Consider the following 26334-nt stretch of genomic DNA (forward strand, 5'->3'; position numbering starts at 1 on the left):
GAAACACTTTTCACTGCAGCTGGTGAATGACTACATGATACACAAATTCAGAACATCTTCTAAATATTCACTCCCCGTACTAAAAATAAGTTGGTTTTATTCTTTTAATCTCCACATATAGTAAGACAGTTTGAATGGACTAAACACGGTGCCTGATCACATACCTTGGCGATAATTACTTCCTTCTTCAGGATCTTCATTGCATAATACTTCCCACTCGCCTTCTCTCTCACCAGAATGACTTTCCCAAAAGTGCCTTTTCCCAGTAGTTTTAAGTAGTCAAAGTCATTCATTGTCTAGACAACAAAAGGAAGAGGAGACTGTCATAAGTAGCAAATATAATCAGAAGCATTAAAACTGAAACTCTCTCTCATCTAGCATGATACAGTCATTATAGAGGAGTAAGGGCTGTCGGTGAGGGACACGCTTCTATTCCAATCAGCGCAGGTGCTCTGCTACAGGCCTGAGTCGGTCTACAGGCTGGTCCTTACTCTCCCCGTGTGCGACCACACAGTTCACAGACATGAGCCGAAATGGCAAAAACACATAACTGGCTCTTCCATGTCATTATAGGTATACCAATAAAATAACTGGGGATTCTTAATTTACAAAAACAAACCTTTAAATGCTTTTGGAGTACAGCTTAGTTCCAATACATGCTATCACAGACATGCTTTCTTGTCCTGCAATGAATACACAACAAAAATGCTTCCTCTGGACAGCAGCAACCTCCAGGTGAAGAGAAGGAAAGACAAGTTTCACTGGCAGAAACAATGCCATCTACTCAGGCTCACTTAAGCTCTCTGCACCATTTCGCAATGAATTCAAGAGGAGCTTCGTGGAAGGGAAAGCACCTGCCCACATGCTTCCATTTCAAGCTTCAGTGACGAGACAGTGGCAGCTCACAGCCCTTCAGGAGGAACCCCGAAATCAAAGGGTCCCAGGCACACGCAATGACACCCCTGCCCTGCTCCCCAGAGGCCCCCTCACCTTGCGCTTGTGGTGGCTGGTAGAAGTGTCCATCTCCTCCTCGCCGATGTTGTCGATCTGGGAGGTGGGGCTGCAGCTCATCCGCTCCTCCTCCTGTCTTTGGAGTTTGTCCGCTACGGTCTGGATGGCTTCCGTCCACTCCTCCCTGCAAGCACAGGGCACCCATCAGCCGGGCAGCTCGCGCCACAGCGCCAAGCGCAGGCCGCAGGTCCGCCCAGGGCACATGCCTATAAATTCAGATTCTCCGGGATCACGAGGTCATACAGAAGAGAAAACAAACAAAAGGTTCGGGACGATAACTTTGCTCCAGCTCTGGTAATGAATACCGGACAAATGTGACAAATACACAGGCAGGTCAGTGCGAAGATGTTAAGTCTTTTCGACATCTGGTCGGCTATAACAGCGAGCGCACTGCGTCTCCAGCGGTTTGGAGTTCCTGAGACGGTGCAGGATCTGGCCTGCCGAGGACTGGCAGCAATTCAGACAAGGCAGGTCACAGTAGACAAGACATAAGGCATTTCGCTGATGTCTCAGTACTATAGTCGCAGCACTAATGACTGCAGCTCTCTGGCACCTTCACAAACACCAATCAAAACTTCTCAACATTTCGCAACATCTGCACAGGGTAAGAAAAACTGTTAAATGAAAGACACACAGCAATTCAACATTTTAATCAAGTATTTATGTAGGCCATTAAATCAATGCTGTAAGAGTTTGTTTGATCTGCTGGTATACATTATTTCTCAATATTGAGATGTTACTTTAATAATACCAAAGTGCACAACAGAAAATAACCAATAGAACATCTGTGCATTCTTAAAAACAACCTAAACAAAGACCAGTTTATAGCATGTTTGCAAATCTTTTAAGTTATTGACTGAGTTGTGTAATTAGTAAATAAGTAAAAAAAAAGGTCCTTATGATCTGACTTAATGCGAGATCACTGGATGTCAAAAACTGGAGATGATGAAATAGCCAGCCCATCAGTTAGAAAGAACATGCTTCCATCTGTTCATAATTAGTCTGCTTTACAATAATTAATGATTGCTCGCAATGTGCTTAGTTTACTTAGTTTGCTCAGTTCAAATTTGATAGAATGTTTTTAAAATTCATACACAAATGTTTAATCTTCAAACAAATGCTGAATATCTTGTCTTGTAACGTGCACTAATCCCTCCATTCTGGGATGCTCCATGATCAGAAAGCTGCTTGTTCTGTGCACGAGTCGTGACAGCGCAGGGCCTGTCCCTGGACGTGACGCCACCCCATCACAGGACACAGCCCCACAATTTAGAGGCATCCATTGAGACAGCCAGCTTGTCATAAGAGGTAGGAGGACACTGGTCATCCAGAGAAAACCCATATGAACAGGGGGAGCGTGTAAACTCCACACAGAAGGTCCTCGTGTCCAGAATCAAACCCGGGACACATGAGCTGTGAAACCACACTGCTCACAGCCACACCCCTCTGTCACCCTGCACATGAATTTTACAGACATGCTTCTTTGTTAAGCATCTATATTTACATTTGACTTCAGATCCCATTATTGTTGTAATTACATTTTTATATTTAACAACTTCACAGCAAGTCACTGATATGTAAAAGCAGTTATCTTGAGCCTTTAGTTTGATAAGGTCACCTTTAAAATCATGGTTTTTAATAAAGTCTCATTAATTTGGGGGGTCTTAGTGGTCACCACCTAATCTACATTTCTTAACATGAAAACCAAAGAGGATTTAGGTGTTATTTCTGGATTACTTGTGAAACTGCAGCCATAACTCTAAAAGGTTAACATGAACGTTTTTTTATTGTTAATAAGATGCAGTTATTGGGAAGGAGACACAGCTGCATATTTCTACTTGTTCACAAAAACAACATGGTTCACGGAAACAAACCAGCAGAGGCTGAAGAGATACTTTCCCACTGGGGAAGAGGGAGGTGCATGTTCTTTAACGCGCTGGAGTTTAAAACGATAAGGTTAGATGTCGCACGTTCTTTTTTAATTAGCATCTTTCACTAATCAGAAATAATGGCACTGCCCACCACTAGGCAGCCTTCCAGCTGGTGCCATAACTGTGCTCTCTCCTGGTGCTGAAGTCTGTCGCTCCTGGGTCTTCGCCAGGAAAGTCCGTAAAACTCCGATGGAGTCCGGCGAGGGGTTCGGCAAAGTTTTCTTGAGTCGCGTGCGCTCGAGAGAGATTGCAAGTCTTTCTCCCTCTCAAGAGGGACACTGAGCGCTGGGTTCACAGCATTCTTAAAAACCAATTTTGTTTATAAAAATGTGTGATAAGAAATCGAATGTGCAAAAGCACCTTTAATCTTGAAGCCTTAAAAGATGAATGCAACGCACAAGCTGCGCAGTGTCGTTTCAGCACAAGCAGCGCGCAGTGGAGACTGGCGGGACAATACACGTAAACGCTTGTTGAGAGAGTTGCTTTAACATCAATCTTTCAGGTTTCTTGTCTCAGGCTATTCCGATTATGCAGCCTATTAAGATTTTAATTAAAAAGGTTATGTAAATGATTAGGATTACTTTGATCACTCAAGTGAACAGGTTTAGTTTCTCGCCAAAGGCCTGCGATCCACAGACAGGATTCCGCACAGCTGTTCCCTAGTTCAACCTCGCTTTTCACTCCCCCCACAAAACGCAGCCCACAGTGCCAGGAGGCCTGTGATCGCTCGGGCGAGCACGGTGCTCACCTCTCCTCCGGCGTGTCCACGTGGAAGGTCCTCTCGATGACGGTGGTCCACTGCAGGCACCGGATGATGAACGTGTTGGGCTTTGGTCGCTCTGTCTTCATGAGCTGGCATTCTGCAAGGGCAGGACGAGACACACATGCTCACACCAGCGTTCTGCTCCCGGATATTTCCAAGTGGCAGCCGTGAGACAGAAAGGATCCCGAAACAGCTGAGCAAGCGCTGATCAGGTTGTCTGACCTGTGCACCTTGGGTCTACCAGGCAGCTCCAGTGCAGGTCTAGATCAAGGAGGCCATCATTAATGGCAGCAACAGAACGGCCATATTTTCAGTGCTTTGGTCACAATTTCTCAAATGAACTTTGTCTTGGCCTCAAAGTCTGGGTAAATGGCAGCTGGTTTATACTTTGAAAGGCAACAAGTCAGGGACTTGTACGACATGAGTGAAATTTGTATCGACAGCTGGAGAGAACGTGTGCAGTGAACACCGCTACAAAGCTGAGCCGAACGACTCTGGGAGATTCTTCACACGGATGTACTGTACACAAGCAAGGGCTGCAAGAGCTGTCCTCAGCTGGAATGGACACACAGTGCGAACACTGTCCGCACAGAGAGAAGAAGCAAGCGAGTACAGTGAGGTAACATGGTGAAAGTTATGAAGTGAAAGAAAAAGAAAACACTGCAATTACCAGAAACAATACACAACAGAGAAGCACACTGAAGCTTGTTTCAAATGCCAGTTTGTAATGAGGCCTCCTGGCCAGCCAATTCAACTGAAACAAGACCACGGGAGGACCTAAAAATAGGCAGGCAGGTTAATTACAACATGGTTAAGGTCACATGTCAAAAAAGCAAAAACCTTAATCACACACTATGGCCTTAAATCTGCTCTGCCACACAATGTCAGTGTTGAATTTGATTCTTGAAAAAAATAACAAAAAACACCTTTTATAAAAAAGGTTGATGATACTGTGTTGTTTACTTTGCAACATTTCTGATCACAGATGACAAGTTTAGCTTGAAGCTAAAACTGCAAAGGAAAGCTAAGATGCCAATTAGAAGGCCCAGAATCTGTCACTTCCACCGCAACACAGAGGATCATCTGCTTGGGGTTTAATTTATTTCTACTGCAAGAGTAAAAGTTTGTGGTTTGTTCAATGACAGCTAATCAAAAGACCAAATCACTGGAAATGAAACAGAATAAACTCTTAACATTAATAGTTACTCGCATACACACTTCCTATACTACAGAAGCTTTCAGAACAACTGAATGTCATTTTATTTCATGTTCTCCCTAATGTGTAAAATATTGCATTTTAAAGTTGCATTCTACACACAAACATCTGGCACAACTATGCATTTCCAGAGGTAGGGCACAGCTATAATAACACAATATACAGATCTTTGTTAAATGTTGTGGCATCATTTTGATTCATTGATCCTTCGTGACTGTGATATACTCAAGTGGCTTTGACTGTTGCATAAGCACGAAATCACCTCATCAGCGCGAGTTAAATGGGCACAATGATCCGATTTAACTCCTCGAAACTCAAGTGTGGTGGAAAAAAAAAGAAAAATGCAAAAAGGTTCTATGATTGGAGTCCTGTGAACAGGCATAATCTTGGACAGAAGATATAGGACAGAGTTCCACAAAACATCATCTGCAACCTGGTTCAAAGTGTATGATGCAAATGCACTGTATAGTCTGCACTGTTCTGTAGTGGTCACACACACTATTACTCCATGCTGATCAATGCTTTCTATGACAAACTTTAATCTGCATAATGAATTTACTTATGTCTGTTCCATGAAATGTCAATGTACCATTTTCCTGATAAGTTTCTAACAGTTATGTTATGTTTTTTGTTCAGTATATATAAAGTGTACGCAAAACATGAAAATAACAGCTCTTTAGGTGTGCACTGTACTGTAAAAACTGTAAATCTATTTTTATGACCAGCTGCCCACATTGATGATTTGCTTTGCAAACGTTACTTCCTCATCTTATCTGTTAAGATGCTGTGCTGATCACTACTGATGCACAACTCTGCTGTTTAAAAAGCCTTCCCAGCAGCCAGTCAAACCTCAGTGATCTAACCTGTAACCAGCCTGTCCTCAGGACAGCACAGCAACTCTACTGCTGCACTGCACTGCAGCAGCACAAAATCCTTCCCTTGTCTCCCGGCCCGGAGGGACCCTGAGGGCACCGTTCCGTAAAAAAGCCAAAAGAATCTGGCTGATGTCTTATTAACTTTGTGCCTCGGTGGGGTATTATGACCACATGAACATGGAAAAGTTTCGTCGTTTCACAGTCCTGAGCTCCACCTCGTCCACTGCTCAAGTGAACTGGTCTGCTGAGGTGATATACTTAGCACCCCAGCTGGCTGAGGAGTCTATTGTCTTGCAATAAACAAGATTGTGAGATAATATTTCTCCCAGCACAGTAACTCAGAGATACACAGCACTGTACTTTCACACCCAGCACAGCTGCTCATGTAACAGGTGGGAAACACACTAGTGATGCAAATCCAAACATAAAAGTATTTTCATTTGACTTGGCAGGTCTTTCCACGCAAGATAAACAGTAGGCAGCTACAGAGTGGAGTGTGAACAACCACAGTAAACCTGTCTGCATGTGAACCACTGGCAGGCTTCTCTCTCCAAGCTAAATGGATGGTGTGGGCAGTGGAGCTACCCACACACACGGACAGGAGTGAAGGAACATCTTCTGCAGGCGTGCTTCTCCCAGGCGAGGCACAGAACCACAGCCCCAGACTAGGAGGTCAGAGGTCAGATGTGTCCATGACTACTGGCTGTGCTATTTTACTCATCTGAACATCGTCACTACTCCAACATGGCAATGTTGTGTTATGTTGTCACTGAACAAGGGAGTGAGCACTGGGACGCACTCTCGTGGCACAGAAGACAGGCGAATCTGCTCTTCGCCATGTCTTTCTTAAAGAGACCGACCTGGGCGGTGTTCTCGAAAACTCTTCTGCAGGTTCTGCACCAAGTTAAGAGACTGGATCGGCTCACAGTGGGATGTGTGGGGGTGGTGTGCTGAGGGTCTTGTAGGCTGAGCACAGTCCGCCCATTCCTCCTCTCCTACAGGGCTGCATACATGGCTAACTCACCCACACAGTGCTCACACAAACACTTAGACTGTGAGATCTGTATCGCACGCGCTGACCCATAGCCGAATCTGTGGTATCAGTGCCTCACTGGGGGGGCAGCCTGCCCCGTGGGGGAGGGGGGCATTAGCTGAATATGCAAAGCCAAGCCCTGCAGTGTGGCTTCGTTTTCACTTTCTTTTGCGCAACCAGTGCAACATTTGAAACAAACAGCATCTAAAAACAGCATCTTTTCCTTCAGAACTGACTCTTTTTAACAGAATTATGAACAGCTGTTAAAGCAGACCTGTTCTCAGACTGTCCGGAAACGTTAGCACCCCTCGTGACCATCCAGCAGTCCAGTCTCAGTGCCAGGGTCAGTGCCGTTAAGGCTGTGACCACACTCCTGTCCCGGGTCACTCCTAAACTCAAGCCCGGCTTTTTGTGACGTACTCTGGGTGGTCAAGGCATAACAAAAGGCATAACTATATAGAAAGTGCTCCTGTGGCTCAATCTTCTCCTTCTACACTAAGAAGACATGTGCAGCCCAGCTGACCACAGTGTTTACGGACATCTTTAACTCCTCCCTGTCACAGTCCATGGTCCCCACCTGCTTTAAAAAAACCACTATTGTTCCAACCCTCAAAAAGACAAAAGTGACATGCCTGAATGATTACCGCCCAGTAGCATTAACATCTGTGGTGATGAAATGCCTTGAGAAGCTGGTGTTGTCACACATCAACTCCTCCATCACAGAGTCCCTGGACCCCTTGCAGTTCGCCTACCAGAACAACAGATCAGTGGATGATGCTGTCTCCCTGGCTCTGCATACAGCCTTGGAACACCTGGATACTAAGAACTCGTATGTGAGAATGCTGTTTGTGGACTACAGTTCAGCATTCAATTCCATCATACCCAGTCAACTGGTGACAAAGCTCAGGGGATTAGGTCTGTGCAACTCTGTCTGCAACTGGCTGCTGGACTTTCTTATCGAGAGACCACAGGTAGTGCGGATAGGCAATAAAACATCAACACCACTCACCCTGAGCACTGGAACCCCACAAGGCTGCTGTCTTGAGTCCAAGGTTGTACTCCCTATTTACTCACCACTGCACAGCAAGACACAGCAACAACCGCATTAAGTTTGCCGATGACACCACTATAATAGGACTGATCAGTGATGATGACGAGTCCACTTACATGGATGAAGTTGTACAGCTGCTTAGGTGGTGTCATAGCAATAACCTGGACTTGAACATAAAGAAAACGAAAGAGCTAATAGTGGACTTTCGGAGACACAGGCCATACACTCACAGCCCACTCAGTATTGATGGAACGGAAGTGGAAACAGTCACCAGCTTTAGGTTTTTGGGAATTCACATCCCTAAAGATCTAACCTGGACTGTGCACACTGACTCTATCATGAAGAAGGCTCAGCAGCGCCTTTATTTCCTGAGGTGCCTCAAGCGATGGGGGATGCCAATACATGTGTTGGTGAACTTCTACCGCTGCACCATCGAGAGCGTCCTCACCAACGGGATCACCGTGTGGTACGGCAACACCTCTTCGCGAGAAAGAAAGGCACTGCGGAGAATGGTCAATATGGCCCAGAAGATCATCGGCTGCAGTCTCACCGAGATTAAACAGCTCTATGAGGACCGCTGCCGTGGTAGAATTCTGGCCATCACAGAGGACAGTCACCACCCAGGGCATGAGCTCTTCACCCCACTGCCCTCAGGCAAGAGATATAAGAGCATACGGACACTTACCACTAGATTCTTCAACAGCTTCTATCCACAAGCAGTGAGACTGGCGAACACATTTAGCCATCCCCCTCGGACCACACCTACCTCTTTATGATTTCTTATCTATTGCACATCTCCAGTCATTGTTTACACGTCTGTATTGTTTACATTCAAACTGTCTGCATGTTTACGTGCACATTGTCTATTGTTTGTTTGTACATTGTCTTGATGCACTGTTTGCACTTTGTCTTGTTTTTTACACTTGTTTTACAACCGAGAGACTTTCTGTGAGTAAGAATTCCAGTACCGGTTACATATGGCAATAAAGTTCAAGTTCAAGTACCTACCTGCCATTCCTGAAACACACTTTTATTAGTGAGGTAGGGGCTACAGAGAACACCCCCCACCAGCCCAGTCCTCCAGGGGCACCAACAATCTAATTACTACTAATCCTTCTGGCTGCCAGACATTTGCACCCGTGTGTGCAGTTGGAGCTATTTATTAAGAAATAAAACTGAATATGTTTATATTCACGTGTGCATATATGTAGAAAGGGATGCTGTGGCTCTATATTCTCCTTACTGAGGCAATCTTGGTGAAGGTCCTGGCTAAAGGGCACAACAGCAGGATCTCACCTGGGATCTGAGCCCACAACCGTCCGTTTTCGGTCCAGTAACCTGACCGCTGTGCCAGTCTGCTGCCAGATCTGAGAGACCCGATTCATTCACCACTGCACTGATGCACAGCGGGGAACCTTCTCCACAAGGCTGTTTCAGTATTCAGGGAGTGAGTTCCCATCTCAGCTGCCTTGAACGGGGCTGCCAATTAACAGAAGTGACTTGGCCATTGAAAAGGACACAAGAAACACTTTTCAGGCCACCCCACAGAAGCCGGAAGGGCCTGAGGCCGGGGCTGGGGTGACAAGGACGTGGGTCTCTTCCGAGAAGATGAAGAGACGGCGCAGCTGAAGACTAGAGGCTGAAAGGGGCCTGACTTACTTGCCACAGAAAAGTTATTCAGAGGGTAAGGCAGGTCTGCGTCTTGCGGCTTCTCCTTGTAGCCGATGAACGAGCCATCTGTCTTCAGCAGGAAGTATCGCGGCCTCCAGTTCTTGATGTACTCTCCTGTGAAGAAGGAATAAAGTGCACGTTAGGTTAATCGACGCTGCTCCTGTTCGGCCCCTGTAGAAAGGAAATTCATGTTGTGGTGTATTATGAGTTCCCGCTGTCTGTCCCCACTCTGTGGGCTACTGGGTCATGTGCTGCTGCTGCTGCTGCGTCCCAAATTCCCCAAACCCCACCCATGGGGCCCCAGGGACTCCGCCACGCTCCCTGTGGCGCCTCAGGCGTCAAGCGTACGGCCACCCTCTCCGCCGCGTACTCACGCACGCTTCCCGGCAGGCTGGCAGCACACACCGGAGAGAAAAAGGGCCGGTCTAGATTCATAGGAGCCTCCGAGATCTTTACTCGCGGTATTTTTCAGCATTCCTCCTTCCGCTTTCAAGGGGGGCTGCTGTTACCGAGCCGATCGGCGCCGGAGCTTCGAGAGCCACACACACCGCAGCTCCGCGGGAGAAGGGGCGAGATGAAATGAGGACGCGCAGACACGTTTAACCCTTAGAAGTGGGACTGATCAAACAACAGCAGCTGCCGAACAGCTGGTCGCGGAGAATTACCATGCAAAACTTCTGGCGGTACAGACTGCGCGGCTGAGGCACCGACAAATGTGTCAACAACAATCATTACAGGTGACTGCGCCCCCAGTGCAGAGGTCCGCACACTCGGCAGACTGAAAGGAGAAGCTTCTTGCTGCCGTTCCCTGTTAATTAAGTTCCAGCTTGAGCTTTTTACTGTGAGGGGCTTGATGTGTGCAATTTCCAGGTTCCACCACACAGTCAGGACATGTGGGGTATCACAATCCAAATTAAAATTAAAAGATATAAAAATCACAAACCAGCGATTTCCAAAACATGTAGCTATCATAAACGAAAGTAATAAGCCTTTTGCTTTTGTAAGTTAAACTCCTATTCTTTGTTGAACTATTCCAGGCTTTACAAACTCTTACAGGAGTCTTGTAAATTCCTACAGCAGCTGCCGGAAATTTCATGTAAATTTACGCAGGTTAATGTGGAATTAAAGCACCCGAAATAGTCATACACTTTTGTTCCTTCATGATATTCAAGACGTTTTTCCAGCACAGCAAAACTCTGCTCCTCAATTTCATAAAACAACTGTAGAAGTGTAAGGTATATGCACTGTATTTACTGTTCTGTCATGGGTACAATTTACACAAGAGCATGAAATGGCTTTGAAATGGCAGTCTGACTTCCATGCCTGATAAAAAGCCCTTCAAACAAGATATGAGAAAATAAATTACAAAATCATTTGATATTACAGTGTGAATCATAGACATTATCTACTACTAAATGAAAAAGTAAGGAAGTGTCAAGGAAAATTACCTATCAAGGTGAATGTGCTATTTCAGTCAGGACTGTATGGTAAGCAAATGCGTGTATTTTGTATAGAACTGATTACCACTGTCAGAAAACCTACATCTGATTTAAAAAGCACTTTATCAAGAGAAACACTAACAGAATCCCCTCTAAAGACAGATCACACACCTCTACTTTACTGAGGGAGAATGATCAAACCAGTATCAATACTGACGCAGAATTCCTTCTGATCTACACCAGAGCTGTTCGGTTAATTCTGCTCAGTGATAACGATGAAATTATGTTAAGAGACTAAGAATACCGCTTGAGGTGAAGGATAAATAAAGGAGAATAAAACCATTAGTTCTGGAATGACAGGCAATGGGTATTACAGATCCTGCGCACCTCCAGCGCACTGTCCTCTGTGATGCCTGCTGTCTTGATGACTCTGCTACATGACATGGCCAAGTCAAGGACAACGGGGCGCAGAACTGATCCGCATGGTCAACACGCCCGCCCACTGAACACCAAAAAAGCAGGACCTGAAGGCAGGCTTCTTTCAGACAGAAACAAAGGCAACACCCACGGGTCTGTGAACTGGGATTTGCGGATCAGCAGACTCTTTCTGGGGGCCCAAGCGCACCACCAGTTCCAGAGCGCCAGGCAACTCCTGGCCTATCCAATTCCCCCCTCAAAGTTATCGTGGAAAAACAAACAGGTCACCCATGAGCACAGAGAGTCCAGTCTGCGGGCATGACTGCACGTGCTTGTTTCACAAAGTGTAGGTCAGAGCCGGCAATTTCCCTGACTCCGCTGTGAAGAGAACAAAGCGTCTCTCCGCCAACAGCAAGGCTGTCATGGCAGCACCAGTCCTGAGCTCTGCACCAACATCCCAGCTGCACATGGACAGAGGGAACCATTCTCCTGCTGAAGAGGTTGTGTGGTCTGATTCTAGTCACACAGCCTCCGCTCTTCCACTGCCCTGTAGGGGTGGCTTGATGACCACATACTAGGCCTCCGTTGCCACAATTACAATCAGGCCCCCACTTCCACAGGCTGTGGATCACACAATTTAAGACCCCGCCCTCCACGGCTCCACCCCCTACAACCACTGGATCATACCACAAATAACCACGCCCTCCACGGCTCCACCCCCTACAAGCAATGGATCAAACCACAAATAACCACGCCCTCCACGGCTCCACCCCCTACAAGCACTGGATCATACCACAAATAACCACGCCCTCCACGGCTCCACCCCTACAAGCACTGGATCATACCACAAATAACCACGCCCTCCACGGCTCCACCCCTACAAGCACTGGATCAAACCACAAATAACCACACCCTCCACGGCTCCACCCCCTGCCACAAGCCCTGAGTCGCCATTAGACGATACCAGATAAGCACCGCAGGTTCTGAATCTTTTCAGTAATTACAACCCACACAGCACAAATAGGCACATTTAAAAAGTGCACAGTCTACTGGCTTGCCTTAACTGGAGAGCTAGTCAAATTTCTAGTAAAAATCATCAAGTTAGTCAAATAGGTGTGGTCATACAATTTTATTTGCATTTAAAGAAACAGGTGGAATGGTGTTGAATAAGAGCATCTGAAAATTGTCACCACAGGATTTGGTAAAAACATTTTAATTCCTCTTCCAAATTCTATACATTCTTGTGTTCTCAGAATTTGGAAATTGATGTGTTTAAATGTCTGCTGGTGTATATTTTTGAAAAGCCTTTGAAAAGGCACATATCTTAATGAACATTTTCAAACTAAATGACTGTGCAACCCCTATAGAACCAAGCTTGAGCTACTGTATTGCTACTGTAGGCAGATCACTGCAGATCTTTCAGAAGCTTCAAAACACTTCAAAGGTCTGACAAATTAATGAAGACTGCAATCTGGAAATGCAGAGATTTGAACAAAGGCAGAAAAAATCAGGACAGAGTTTTCATGCTAGGTTATGGCTCAGGCCAATGTGACAGTTCTGATAAATTTCTTTTTTTTCTTTTTTTGCCAAACAGAAAATAAACAACATGTTCTATTTGTAACAGCCACTTAAAGCATAATGACACCAGCTTTTCTTAATTAACACATCAGAGAAAAACACCTGCTCATGTTAATTTGCGGAGACGGAGGTCTTTGCTGGTATGTCTCTGCCTGCTGATCTATCAGTGGAGAGAGATGTAGGAAGACACTGCAGTCTTCCAGCTAGAAAAACACGCAGAGGGCATAAAAACTTCGATTGGAACAAGATCTTTCAAACTTCATGGAGGGAGAAACACACACACACACTAACACAAGAGATAAGTAACATGTCATCTTGCACATTTGCAGCACCAAAGAAAAAGGAACGGATACCAGCAGAGGAGCAAAATGAATTCTGTTCCAATGCTCAATCGAGCTGCAGGAAGACATGAATAGGATGGTCACACGAGCACAGTTTCCTCATTCTGGTTCAGCTTTTTCATAAATCAGCTTTGAAGGAACACACACGTTAAGGATAAGTAAGGAGAAAAACCCACCAAAGCCCCAGCACTAACAAAACCACATCCTGAATGGGATCAATTTGCTCACCGTTTTTCTCTCTGTGCATTTCCAGCTATGAAAAACTGGTTTGTGTTTCTCAGACTAGGATGCTTTTAAAACTAACCGCCATGATGAAGAGTTCTAGATTTCCCTGCTCCTTCTCCTGCCTTGTGAATTAAACATATGCTTCTCTAGAGTAAAGAACAGACCTGAACCTAGTTCAATTCAAATCGGTTTTTACTCCCTTTTGCACACTGGAGTCCCTTTACACTGATGACCTGGCAGACCCATTCACACCGGAGCAAATCGGGGTGCAGTACCTTCCTCAAGTGTACAATACCAGGGTTCCACCCACGAGTCCAGAAGCCCGTGTAGTAAATAACTGAGCCCTTGAGGTAGTGCTGCTGTCTGGCCAGTGAGGGAAACTGGACCGGATCTGGGCCCAGTAACAGGTCACGCCAAGTACGAGCAGCGTGGCTGCTGGGACTGAGGACCCGGCTCGGCGAGAGCACCCCAGGCAGGGGACCCTCTCCAGAGCTGCTGGAGTGGCTGGAGGGGGAACAGAAGGAGCAGGCTTTTGGGGGGAATTCGCTTCCAGTATCTGCTCATGCCTGCAGAGCGCAGCTTGCCAGAGCAACTCTGCACACGGACTGGTCTCCGATTGGAATAGTGGGACACCGATGACGAGGGGGGCCTTCTGTAGAGCTGTGTGGGACAATTCCACAGAGCACGGACACTGGTGGACAACTCAAGGCACTGGCGGGCCCAAAGAGTTTTAAAAGGCTGGAGAGTGCTGGTGAATGCCATTTGACAGGGTGGGTACTATCACAAAACAACAGACAGCTGACCTTCTGCACGTCACTGTGCCTCATAATCCACAGCACAGCATAATCCACGGAGTAATTTTATTTAGAGCAAGTTTGAGTTTGAGTGGGGGGAATGAATATTCTTTTTCAACGGAAAGCAGTATAAAATTCCCCAGCGCCTTGCAAGTTCACCAGGAGGAGGCAAAACTCTTTTCTGTAATTCCGAGATACACACTCTGAAATTCAGCTGGTAACCATGTGGTTGAAGCCCCCATCCTGGTTTCTTTCAAGAAACGCTGGATAAGATCCTGGGATCAATGAACTGCTGACTATCAAACGGCCTCCTCTCGATTATAACCTCTCTGACGTTCTTGTGAATTCACCGGCCCCGGGAATGAATTGCACAAGACTTACTGGAAGTCAAACCAAACTTGGACACCAACAATTCAGCAAGATGGCAGAAACGTAACAATAGGTTATTTAGGGCAAAATAAAGCCAGTGAGGTGACACAAATGTGTCCCGGATGGGCTGCCCCAGGACTGTGGCCTGATCTCAGCTCTGCGCTGGGAGACGAGCAATCCCGCGTTCTGGCAACACCCTCCTCCCGAGCCATCCCACCCAGGTCCGTGCTCCGGACCCTCAAGCCCTGGGACACACTGCAGCAGGTGCCGGGAAGACAGGCCTCCCCCTGCTGGGCCCTGAGGCTTTGCACTCCTCCACTCATTTTCCAGTCTTTTATTCCTCGATGTCTTTCCTCAATTTTGGTGCGGCTGTTCTACTAAAGCACAGTTATTATTTAGAGAACGCCGTGAACATCTGATTTATTTGCAAGCCAGCAGCCAGTCAGGACAACTTGTTCTTTCATATACCCATTAATTAAGCCTCAATACATCACATGTGCAGTCATGCTGTCTGCACTTCTTCTGTCTTGGTCACCTAGACCCCGGAACAAGGCAGTAGGCAAGGTTTTTGATTTCTGAATCTGCTTTATACTGCACAGCTCTGCACACAAATGTGTTCTCTGGTTCAGAGCCCACATTATCAGCTCCTAGCCTAACTGCTCCAATTGCACAATTAAAATAACATACTGTGTGCCATTCAATTACAAGCACAGATTAATTGTTCATTTGTCTGTGGTCTGAAACCAGGCAGAGGTACCAGGGAGGGATTTGGAGGCCAGCTTATATTAATACTTTGCCCAGAACAAAAAATAGAAACTTAAAACGCTTCCACCCAGCTGAGACAGCTCCTCGCTTCTTTTCGACGGCCTTTTCACTTTCACAGCACGCGCCTGGTTCAGCTCCACCGGGGCCATTCGTTAACCAGCCCAGACGAGGCTGGAACTGAATGCCCTACCCGGTTCGGAGACGGCTTCAACACGAGCGCTGCCACTCCGGGAGGGCAGAACCGGCACGTCTCCAGCCCCCCCGTGTCCCCCGCGGGTGCGGACAGAGGGAAGAGCGCGCACCGAGCGCGGGAGGAACCAGGCTCTCGAAGGGCCAAGCAGCCCAGGGCCACCAGCGGGCACGACTGGCCCATCAGTCTGGTCCAGTCTTTCACGTGTGTGTGTGTGTGTGTGTTCAGCGCCACAGTCGGCCAGAGGAGAGCTGGTTAGGGGGCGCCACACGCCAGTATGCCCAGTAGGTGGCGCAGCAGTCTCACGCCCACGCCCTGGGAGGTGAAGCTCCTGCAGACACGGAGCTGATCGCCCTGCAGTGCCCATACCTTCACCTTACTGCACGTCTCTGCTGCCAGTGCCTTCTGCAACTCTCTAACGATGGCCATGCCACGACCATGATGTAGGACTATGATCACCTCTATAAACTATGGGATCACTGGAAGAAACACTTTACATGAAAACAAAAGAAAGGTAAATTCGAGAAGAGGATCTGAGGATCTCAAACACCGTTTTTGAAAGAAGCCAGGGTACCAGCTCCAGCAATCAGGCAGGGTGTCTTATTCCTTGCTCACACCACCCATTGCATGTATAAGGGCCTCCTGTTCTGTTTTACACAGCAGATGCATAAACAGGGAACAACTTTCACCGACATCATCCACGTCACACACCAAGAAAGGTGTATCATTCAGATACTTGTCACTGGCTTCTATTCAGAGTAACAGTGTTAAGAAGACAAACATTTTGCAAACTTCTTGATGAAATAAATACTCATTGCAAAGAAGACAAAAACGCCTATTAATCTTAGAATTAGAATAGAATTCAGGCTAACACGACACCGAGCAGGTATAATCTGAAATACCTCACAGCCTAAATACAGATGTGTGTGTGAACACTTTAATCAGACCATTTAACTAGCTGTGGCTATTGTTAAGAAGAACAACAGCTCCAGAGGTGTTTGCTGAAACGCTGTGTGTGCACATCTCACCCGTCCCCTCCCTGCCTGACTAGGGCAGGGGCGACACTCTCGGCGAGACTCCTGTCACCCGCAGACGCAGGGAGCCCAACGGTGACCAGGCCGTGCGGTCTCCCAGAGCGCGGCCGCGGGCTGAGCGTTTGGGCCCAGCTAATTAGACACGTTCTGCAAGACCACAGGCAGGACAGGACAGGACAGGACCCCGGGGCAGCCATGCTCTCGGGCGACTTCTGCCGAGGCCGGGGGCAGACCAGCCCAATCCACTCAGTGGGCATGAGGAGGGCGGTGGGCTGTGCCCCTCCGCTGCAGCTGAGAGCGAAACCAGCAGGCGCAGCGCCTGTGAAGAGGGGGCTGGCACACTGGGCCCACCCTGGCATCGCCAGGCCCCCCGCTTCCCTTTGGGGGCGGGGGGAAGGAGGAGGAGGGAGGCTGGGGGCATCTGGATAGTCCCTCTCGGAGGAGTTTCACCCGGTAATGAGTGTGAAGGGAAAGTGAGGAAAAAACAGCAGCTTCTCTCCCTCAGGATCAACGTCAGCTGCTCGGCGTTTTTGTTCTGCATTTGTAATTGTGGCCCCGGCTGCAGTGATGGTGACAAAGCTGTGTCCTGTGTGAGCCTGGGCAAGTGCAGAGGAAAGAGCAGAAGAGATGAACTCGCACTTGGGGGGTAATCCAGAAATACTGACAAGCCTGCCGTCCACAAGGGCACGTGGCAGAGGAGCACCATTCAGCTATCATTAAGTGCACCCTCTTACAACTAGGGGTGCGTCTTCTTTTCTACAACAGGAATCAAACAAAGCTGCTCAGAGGGGATCTGGGGGAAGATCAAACCCTCGCAGTCCTGAAAACCATTCCATGTGGACGTGGGCAGGGGCCAGAAATTCAGCTGTTTATTCCATCCAGACGCGTTTCAGGCAGAAACACGCTCTCGCTTTCTTTCACCCGAATGGGAGAGGGGCGGCGAACCGACACCAGGCAGGCACAGGCAGGGCAGGAGCAGCAGACAGCTCTCCCCTAGCCTGGCCCGGCCCGGTCCAGCCCGGCTGGCGCACGGCACGCAGGGGGAGAGGCCAGAGGGGCAGGAAGCTCCGACTGGAGGAAGAGGACACCGGCAGACAAGGCAGACGGATGAGGACCAGACATCGGGTTCAACGTCAGTTTCAAGTGGACAGATATTTCATTATTCGAAATGAGTTTAATTTTATTTTTTTTACACGTCTTATCTGTCATAAAACCCCTGGCACACAACAAGAAATCAAGAAGAAAGAGTACACAGCTAGTGAAAAAGAACTTTGCACCCTCTGCTCTAATTTGTATGCTAACTGTTTAGCCCTTGATACTTGCAGTGCTCCCAAAAGTTAAATAACTTGTTCAGAAAAAAGTCTTATGTGCACTTTTATAATAAAAAGTGGTTATGTATAATATATGTGGTAGAAATATTACACTGCAACAGAGTTACTTTCAATGTAAAACCCACTGTGATGCTCTGTACCGCTCTGGGTCTCTCTGCTGCAGTGTTTGCTCTACCCACTAGGTGGTGCTGCTCCACCGATTCATCATCTCTCTCTCCACGTGCTGGACACACAGCCCAGCCAGGCTGGAGATTATCTGCCTCAGCCCCTCGGAAGAGTGAGGCAAGCAAATATCTTCCGAACTGGCACAGGTGACGTGCAGCAAGTAACCTCAGGCTGCATCAAAAGCTAAGCTCTAATCCCGATGGAAATTAGGAAGTGGAAGATTTTCCACAAGGCTGGGATCGGAGGCAAGCCCTGCACTTTTTTTCACTCCCACAGAGTGAGGTCAAGCCTGAGGACAGCCAGGGTACGGCTGGTCAGTTGACTCCCGACCTTAGGATCCCACAACTCTCGCACAAGATAAGACAGAATCATAAATGTTTAATAATTTACTAAGCTCTATCATTTAAATCTTCATCAGTCCCTTTATCCCATTTTATTGTGTTAATGATGATGATGAGACGTAAAACCGAGGTCCTGACTCTCTGTGGTCATTAAAAATCCCAGGGCGTTTCTCAAAAAGAGTAGGGGTGTTACCCCGGTGTCCTGGCCAAATTTCCCATTGGCCCTTACCAATCATGGCCTCCTAATAATCCCCATCTATGAATTGGCTTCATTATTCTCTGCTCTCCTCCCCACTGATAGCTGATGTGTGGGGAGTGTTCTGGCGCACTATGGCTGCCGTCACATCATCCAGGTGGGGCTGCACACTGGTGGTGGTGGAGGGGGGTCCCCATTACCTGTAAAGCACTTTGAGTGGAGTGTCCAGAAAAGCGCTATATACAGTACCTTGCGAAAGTATTCGGCCCCCTTGAACTTTTCAACCTTTTGCCACATTTCAGGCTTCAAACATAAAGATATAAATTTTTTATTTTATGTGAAGAATCACCAACAAGTGGGACACAATTGTGAAGTGGAACGAAATCTATTGGATTTTTGAAACTTTAACTAATAAAAAAATGAAAAGTGGGGCGTGGAAAATTATTCGGCCCCTTTACTTTCAGTGCAGCAAACTCACTCCAGAAGTTCAGCGAGGATCTCTGAATGATCCAATGTTGTCCTAAATGACTGATGGTGATAAATAGAATCCACCTGTGTGTAATCAAGTCTCTGTATAAATGCACCTGCTCTGTGATAGTCTCAAGGTTCTGTTGAAAGCGCAGAGAGCATCATGAAGACCAAGGAACACACCAGGCAGGTCCGTAATACTGTTGTGGAGAAGTTTAAAGCCGGATTTGGATACAAAAAGATTTCCCAAGCTTCAAACATCCCAAGGAGCACTGTGCAAGCGATCATCTTGAAATGGAAGGAGTATCAGACCACTGCAAATCTACCAAGACCTGGCCGTCCCTCTAAACTTTCAGCTCAGACAAGGAGAAGACTGATCAGAGATGCAGCCAAGAGGCCCATGATCACTCTGGATGAACTGCAGAGAACTACAGCTGAGGTGGGAGAGTCTGTCCATAGGACAACAATCAGTCTTACACTGCACAAATCTGGCCTTTATGGAAGAGTGGCAAGAAGAAAGCCATTTCTCAAAGATATCCATAAAAAGTCTCGTCTAAAGTTTGCCACAAGCCACCTGGGAGACACCCCAAACGTGGAAGAAGGTGCTCTGGTCAGATGAAACCAAAATCGAACTTTTTGGCCACAATGCAAAACGATATGTTTGGCGTAAAAGCAACACAGCTCATCACCCTCAACACACCATCCCCACTGTCAAACATGGTGGTGGCAGCATCATGGTTTGGGCCTGCTTTTCTTCAGCAGGGACAGGGAAGATGGTTAAAATTGAGGGGAAGATGGATGCAGCCAAATACAGGACCATTCTGGATGAAAACCTGTTGGAGTCTGCAAAAGACCTGAAACTGGGACGGAGATTTATCTTCCAACAAGACAATGATCCCAAACATACAGCAAAATCTACAAAGGAATGGTTCACAAATAAACGTATCCAGGTGTTTGAATGGCCAAGTCAAAGTCCAGACCTGAATCCAATCGAGAATCTGTGGAAAGAGCTGAAAACTGCTGTTCACAAACGCTCTCCATCCAACCTCACTGAGCTCGAGCTGTTTTGCAAGGAAGAATGGGCAAGAATTTCAGTCTCTCGATGTGCAAAACTGATAGAGACATACCCCAAGCGACTTGCAGCTGTAATCGCAGCAAAAGGTGGCTCTACAAAGTATTAACGCAAGGGGGACGAATAATTTTGCACGCCCCACTTTTCATTTTTTTATTAGTTAAAAAAGTTTCAAAAATCCAATAGATTTCGTTCCACTTCACAATTGTGTCCCACTTGTTGGTGATTCTTCACATAAAATAAAAAAATTATATCTTTATGTTTGAAGCCTGAAATGTGGCAAAAGGTTGAAAAGTTCAAGGGGGCCGAATACTTTCGCAAGGCACTGTAAGTGTAAGCAATTATTATTATCCTTATAAATGCTATTACCATCTTGTCTCTGTAATAAGAGACAAAACTTAAATATTGTCAATTGCTCTCCTCACTGTTTCCCACTTTGCACATCAGGAACCGGAGCCAGGGAGCCCCCGTTTCGTCACCTCGGTTATCCATCGAGGGGATGGATAAGCGACCATACGCGACCCTGCACCCGTGTTCTGATCACTTCATCCGGTACAGGGTACCGGAGTCTATCCGGGGGAGCCGGAGTCTGTCCCAGCAGGCAGCAGGGCCAGGGCAGGATACACCCTGGACAGGACGCCAGCCCAACACGGGAGACGAAGACACACGCGCTCGCATCAGGGCCGGCTTTCACAGAAGCCAATTAACCTGCCAGCATGTCTTTGGACTGTGTGAGGAAGCTGAAGCACCTACAGGAAAGGCATGCAAACGCAGGGAGAACATGCAAACTCCACACAGACAGCACCCAGATCTGGAATTGAACCCAGGACCGCGGCGATGTGAGGTAGCCATACTGACCACTGTGCCAGCATGCTGCCCCAGTTCAGTTATTCTTTCTACACTCAAAGAACGATTTAAAAACTGCAGGGAATTTGCTTAAACTGGCTTTATCATCAACACAATGAGTTATGAAAATTAAGCGGAGTGCTCAGTTTCCTTTCCGATGTTACAATTCCGCAAGCACCCTGTGCAGTTAGCTTGTAAAATGTCTCGATTCTGTACAAGCGACTGCTCCACTAAACCAGTGCAACATGTTATCAAAGACCCGCAGCAAAGTACTCTCCTTTACCAGGAGTGGGGGTGTAAACTCGACTTAGTGGTGTAGTACAGAACATATGAAAAAGACATGCACTTTTGGCCTTATTAAAAACCTTAGCCCATTAGATCTTTTGATCTGGGCAGATCATTTATCAGTTTAAAAAGCAATTAAAAATGTATTATCTACGTACATGTGAATTCCTGTAATTGACTTTCTGTAAACTCAGAAAGGAAGGAAAAAAAAGGCCAACTGTTCCTCCTGACAGCCAAAGGCCAGCAATATTAGATGGGGGAAGGGGGCGACTCAGCGCGGTTTGTGAAAATGAGGGACACCGCCAGCGATGGACGGAATCTAAGAGGAGGGAAGGAGGAGGGACAGTTTTCCCTCGGAATACCGCCATGGATTAAGGAGGTCAGATTCCAGCCAGGCACTGCATGACTGCCAATCCCTCACAACCCCAGCTATCCCCCTGCCTGGGGCCAGCGGCTCAGCACCTCTGGACTGTAGGAACCCAGTTCTCCTGGCTTCAGCCATGACACCCCAATATCAGCCCCAGCTCACACAAAGTGAGGCCAGGACCCTGTTCATCAGGGATTCTTCAGGGCTTGTGTGTTTAAACACAGAATAACAGGGGACTACAAATACAAAAAATGTCTTAAAACAATATTCCTGAAAGAGGTTTCCCAGCATCTTCAATGTAGCAGCTTTTCTGGTGATTTTACTTGGTTGTTACTACACTAAGTGAGCGACAGTCTCTCTGAAATGTCTACTAAGAAGTGTGAACCTACGGCACTGTCCCAGTCAAAGGGCAGTGGACATGCACAGCAAGATTGAGAGTCTTGAAAAGAAAAAACAGCACCTGTCAGTCCTCTTCATCTCCAAAACAAGCACAGGCACAGGATATTACAAAATATTCGCACGACACTATGCTACAAGAAGACAAATGCTACTTCGGCGCGCAGACTTCGATGTGCCTCGCTGAGGAACACACGCACAGTTCCAGACGAGCAATCTCGCAAGGGCTGTAAACCAAAGCATGGCGCAACAAATCAGAGCGTGCAGGATCACTGCGCGGCAGAACCGTGCGCGGAGCGAGGCTACAGAGCCGTGGAGAACAGGTGCTGACTGGGGGATCCGAGAAGCACTTTGAGGCTGTTGAGCTGTGAATGGCTATTATCCCGGAGAAGACTGGGGTCATTATTTATTCAGCAGAAATAGCCTCCCCCCCCCAGCCGCACAGCGCAGGAGAACCTGAGAACAGAGTGCAGAGCTGGCTGGCAGACAGCTGGCTTCACACAATACAGGGCCCCCCCCACACACACAATCCGTCTCCAGCCCCTGCCCCCCCACCGCACCCCACCCCACCCCGCGCCTCACCCTTTGTGCTGCGGTCTGCACCCCCCCCCACCCCCACAAAGCGCGCTCTCTGTAATCCCTCTCTGCGAGGAGCTGGAATAAACAAGCAGTCGCCGCAGACATCCCAGCCGACCCCCCCAGCCCAGCTCCGGATCCTCGCCGCGCCCTGGGAAAGGAGTATAGCGCCTTCACAGAGCCCCCGCCTCGCAGACGACTCTGGCGCTGTGCTCCTGGGTGGCCCCGGCCGGTCTATCTACGAACAATAGGACGCTCGCGAGGGCACGGCAAGAGAAGCAACGCCCCCGGCTCTTTAAAAAGCACTTCGCCCAGAGAGGCTGATAAGACTGAGCCGCTGTGCACCCACAGAGGGCCGGCTCCCCGCTCTGGACGAGCAGCCCTTAGACAATGACAACATCCCGCCAGCGCGGTCATTCTGGCACTGGACCTTCCACCCTGACAAAGGACCAGCAAGATGAAGGCAAAAGATGAAGGAAAGCCTGCCGGTAGAAGAGCAGACCACAGACCTCTACCTGCCTCCTGCTTGCGTGGACCACAGCCCCCCAGCCCCTGCACACCACAGCCCCATCAAAGCTGTACAGGGCAAGTTCCTCGGCTGTCTGGGCAACAAGGAAGCTCTGCTGAAACCTCACGGGGAAGGTGGAACTAAATGTTTCACAAATAAACACAACCAATTAACACTGATTTTATTTTCAGGCATTATTTTTTCACAGCACTGGCAAATTCCAAAGATGAATGCAGTACTGGCACGCCGCAGTTATTAAACCATCAACTATGCCCACTGGTTAGGTGTGCAGTATTCAAGACAGCTCCACTCACCCAAATGTTCAACGCGTCTTTGCTCTATCATCCAGCAGGCACACACCTGTGCACAGCCAAGCAATTCAAACATTTCCAAATAATTAGATTGCTATCAGTTGGAATTAAAATGAGAAGACTAACGCTGGAGTGGATAATACATTAGCACTTAACTGTGGTTTTAATAAAACGACAAACTTCATTAATGAAAACTGACACTTGAAAACAATTCTGCTGCTGCCTTCCTGCTAACTAAGCATGTTTCCCGTTTTAAACTTTCATTTGCAACTCATTTATTTGCCACTTGGTTTTCTGTTCTGAAGGCACTGAGGACTGCATCAATTAAGAAACGGCCTCAGTAAAGAACATAGCACAGCACGCAGGCCGTCACCGGCATTATTTTCATGATGATCCATTAACTAGTTGCTGCAGCTCGGTCCTGGTTTCACACCAAACCCTGCTCCCCAGGGGGCAAACGAGCCGCCTCCGATTATAGCCAGTCAGCTGGACTAAAGCTCTGGGAGCCCCCCCCTCTTTACTGATGGGGGGGCCCTGGGAACCGAGCGTGTGGGGGCCGGGGCCGGGGCCGGGGCCGCCTCCCTCGCACCCGCGCCTGCGTGTCCAGCTGAGGTGGAGGGCGGGTGCAGCTGGGCTGGGCCTGCGCCCCCCCCTCCTCGCCGGCTCCAGCCGCGGCTCGGGAGCAGGCGGGCGGGCAGCAGCTTTCGCCAGGCTCTGGAGCCGGGAGTCATTATGCTGCTCGACATCTGCACCTTTGTGCGCCTCCCTTTCGCGGCTGCCCCAGACCGGCGGGCCAACGCCAGGCTCCCTCTGCATTCTCCTCTCGCCGGCAGATGGCAAGTCAACAGTCAACCGGCCGCCGAGGCCTCCCCCCCCGCGGCCCCCCTGCGCCGCTCTTCACAGACACAATAATAACCTCTTTGTTTGTCTCCCACAATACAGCTGCTTAAACCATTGCCGCGCGAGGCCTCTCCGCTGAAGACACACACACACAAGCCCCCTTCTGTCGAGTCTGGTTAAGAAGCGGTGCCGGTATTAAGGAGGCTGAAGCCACAGCACAGCTGCACACAGCGACAGACGTGCTGAGAGAGAGGAGCGCTCCCCAAACAAAGCCCTCGGAATTAAAAAGAGGGGTCTGTGCGAGGCTGGCGGGGTAATTACAAGGGTACGGCGGCGTCCATTGTGTGGGTCAAAACAACTGGGCAGACGCAGGCCGCTGTCTGGAGTGCACTAGCCGCGCCTCGCTGCAGCTCGGGCGCCGGCAGCACGCGGGGGCACGGCTTGGCGGGGCGGGGGGCGGGGGGGCGCTCGGAGCAAACTGGCCCCGCGATTCCTTTTTCGGCCTGAGCCACGCCACTGCTGCCACGGCCGACACGAGGATCGGCTGCAGCTCTCGGCTGAAGGGAATCTGCCCGTACCGGACCTGGAACCTGGAGAACTGGGTTCTGCTCACGCACCGGTGCCACAACCATTTTTATAGGGTTCAGATCCTAGCGCAAGCATCCAGAGGGCAGTTTCCTGAGCTTCGGCATACTTCATCCCTTTAAAAATACTGAACCCGGTCTCATACACCGTTTTAAAAAGTAAAACATAGGTCTATACTTTGCAGAACTACAAAAACAGAAGAGGACCAACGACAGTCTTCCCGTGTCAGTCCTCCCAGAGAGAAGTGTGACATTCATATCCAGCTGCTCTACAGGATATTTAAACCACAATGATTTTGCATAACCCTGTTAGTATGCTGCACGACAATAATAATTCCTTACGCTTATACAGTTCTGGACACTCCACTCAAAGCGCTTTACAGGTAATGGGGATCCCCTCCATCACCACCAGTGTGCAGCCCCACCTGGATGATGCAACGGCAGCCATAGTGCGCCAGTACTCTCCCCACACATCAGCTCTCAGTGGGGAGGAGAGCAGAGTGATGAAGCCAGTTCGGAGAGGGGGATTATTAGGAGCCCATGCCTATAACCCAGGTCCATCAGTGTCCACGTCACACCATGGGCCTCACAACTGCAAAAGGCCCGTGCCATCTCGTAACGCCCAGAGTGCACATAAAACACAAATTAAACAGGGCAAGCACCCCTTTCAAAAGTCAGGCGCTTAAGCTATGGACCTTTCGGGGTGTCCTGTTGTCACAAGCATGGTCACAGCCAGCAGCCCGCGTGTCCCCCTCCGCAGCAGAGGGCACTGGCCAGCGCCCGTCCAGCCGCAGCCCGCCGGACCCTACCGCCCCCTCCCCAGCGCCGCGGCGCCTGGAGCTCTGGCCGGCAGCTGCCCTGCCGCCGCCCGCGGCACGCGGAAGGCAGCGGCACGCTGAGGTGTTGATAGATGCGCTGGGTTTCTGATTAGCGCCAGGGCGGACACGAGCGTACGGCCCCAGCCGGCACAGGCAGGGAGCAAGATGTCAGCTACGCCATCACACTGCCCTGCAGCACAATCGTCTGCCCCGAATGTCAGCGCTGCGGTGGCGCCCTGCAGTCCATCCCCACACTTACACAATCACACACGCACAACAGAACAAGGGAACAAACCGTTGCCTTACATAATCTATGCCTCACAACCAGTTTATCCCTAAGTCCACTAGATCGCTACTTAAACATGACAGAATTAGTGCTCTTGCAGCGCGAGTTCCCTCTACATTAGCAGAACTCATTAGCTGTCCCTGGCGCCCTTAGGCAGAGGCACAGGGAGCAAGTCTCATCCCTACAGATCAAACCTGCCCAATGTTCAACACACCTGCACAGTCCTGCTAGGTTTCGGTAA

General features: G+C 48.6%; 1 protein-coding gene across 5 annotated transcripts in view; it reads right to left on the reverse strand.

Moving 5' to 3' along the window:
- Positions 1-26334, reverse strand: part of LOC102690433 (RAC-gamma serine/threonine-protein kinase) — a 110030-nt gene that overhangs the window by 24405 nt on the left and 59291 nt on the right. For all 5 annotated transcript variants that reach the window (XM_069179844.1, XM_015362486.2, XM_069179845.1 and 2 more), the window contains 4 exons: positions 9540-9665; positions 3691-3802; positions 991-1135; positions 165-296 (listed from right to left, as the gene is read on the reverse strand). In XM_069179844.1, coding sequence (XP_069035945.1) covers positions 165-296; positions 991-1135; positions 3691-3802; positions 9540-9665 — 515 coding nt within the window. The remainder of the gene's footprint in view (positions 1-164; positions 297-990; positions 1136-3690; positions 3803-9539; positions 9666-26334) is intronic.

The sequence above is a fragment of the Lepisosteus oculatus genome, chromosome 17, assembly GCF_040954835.1.
Source record: "Lepisosteus oculatus isolate fLepOcu1 chromosome 17, fLepOcu1.hap2, whole genome shotgun sequence".
Taxonomy (NCBI): Eukaryota; Metazoa; Chordata; class Actinopteri; order Semionotiformes; family Lepisosteidae; genus Lepisosteus; species Lepisosteus oculatus.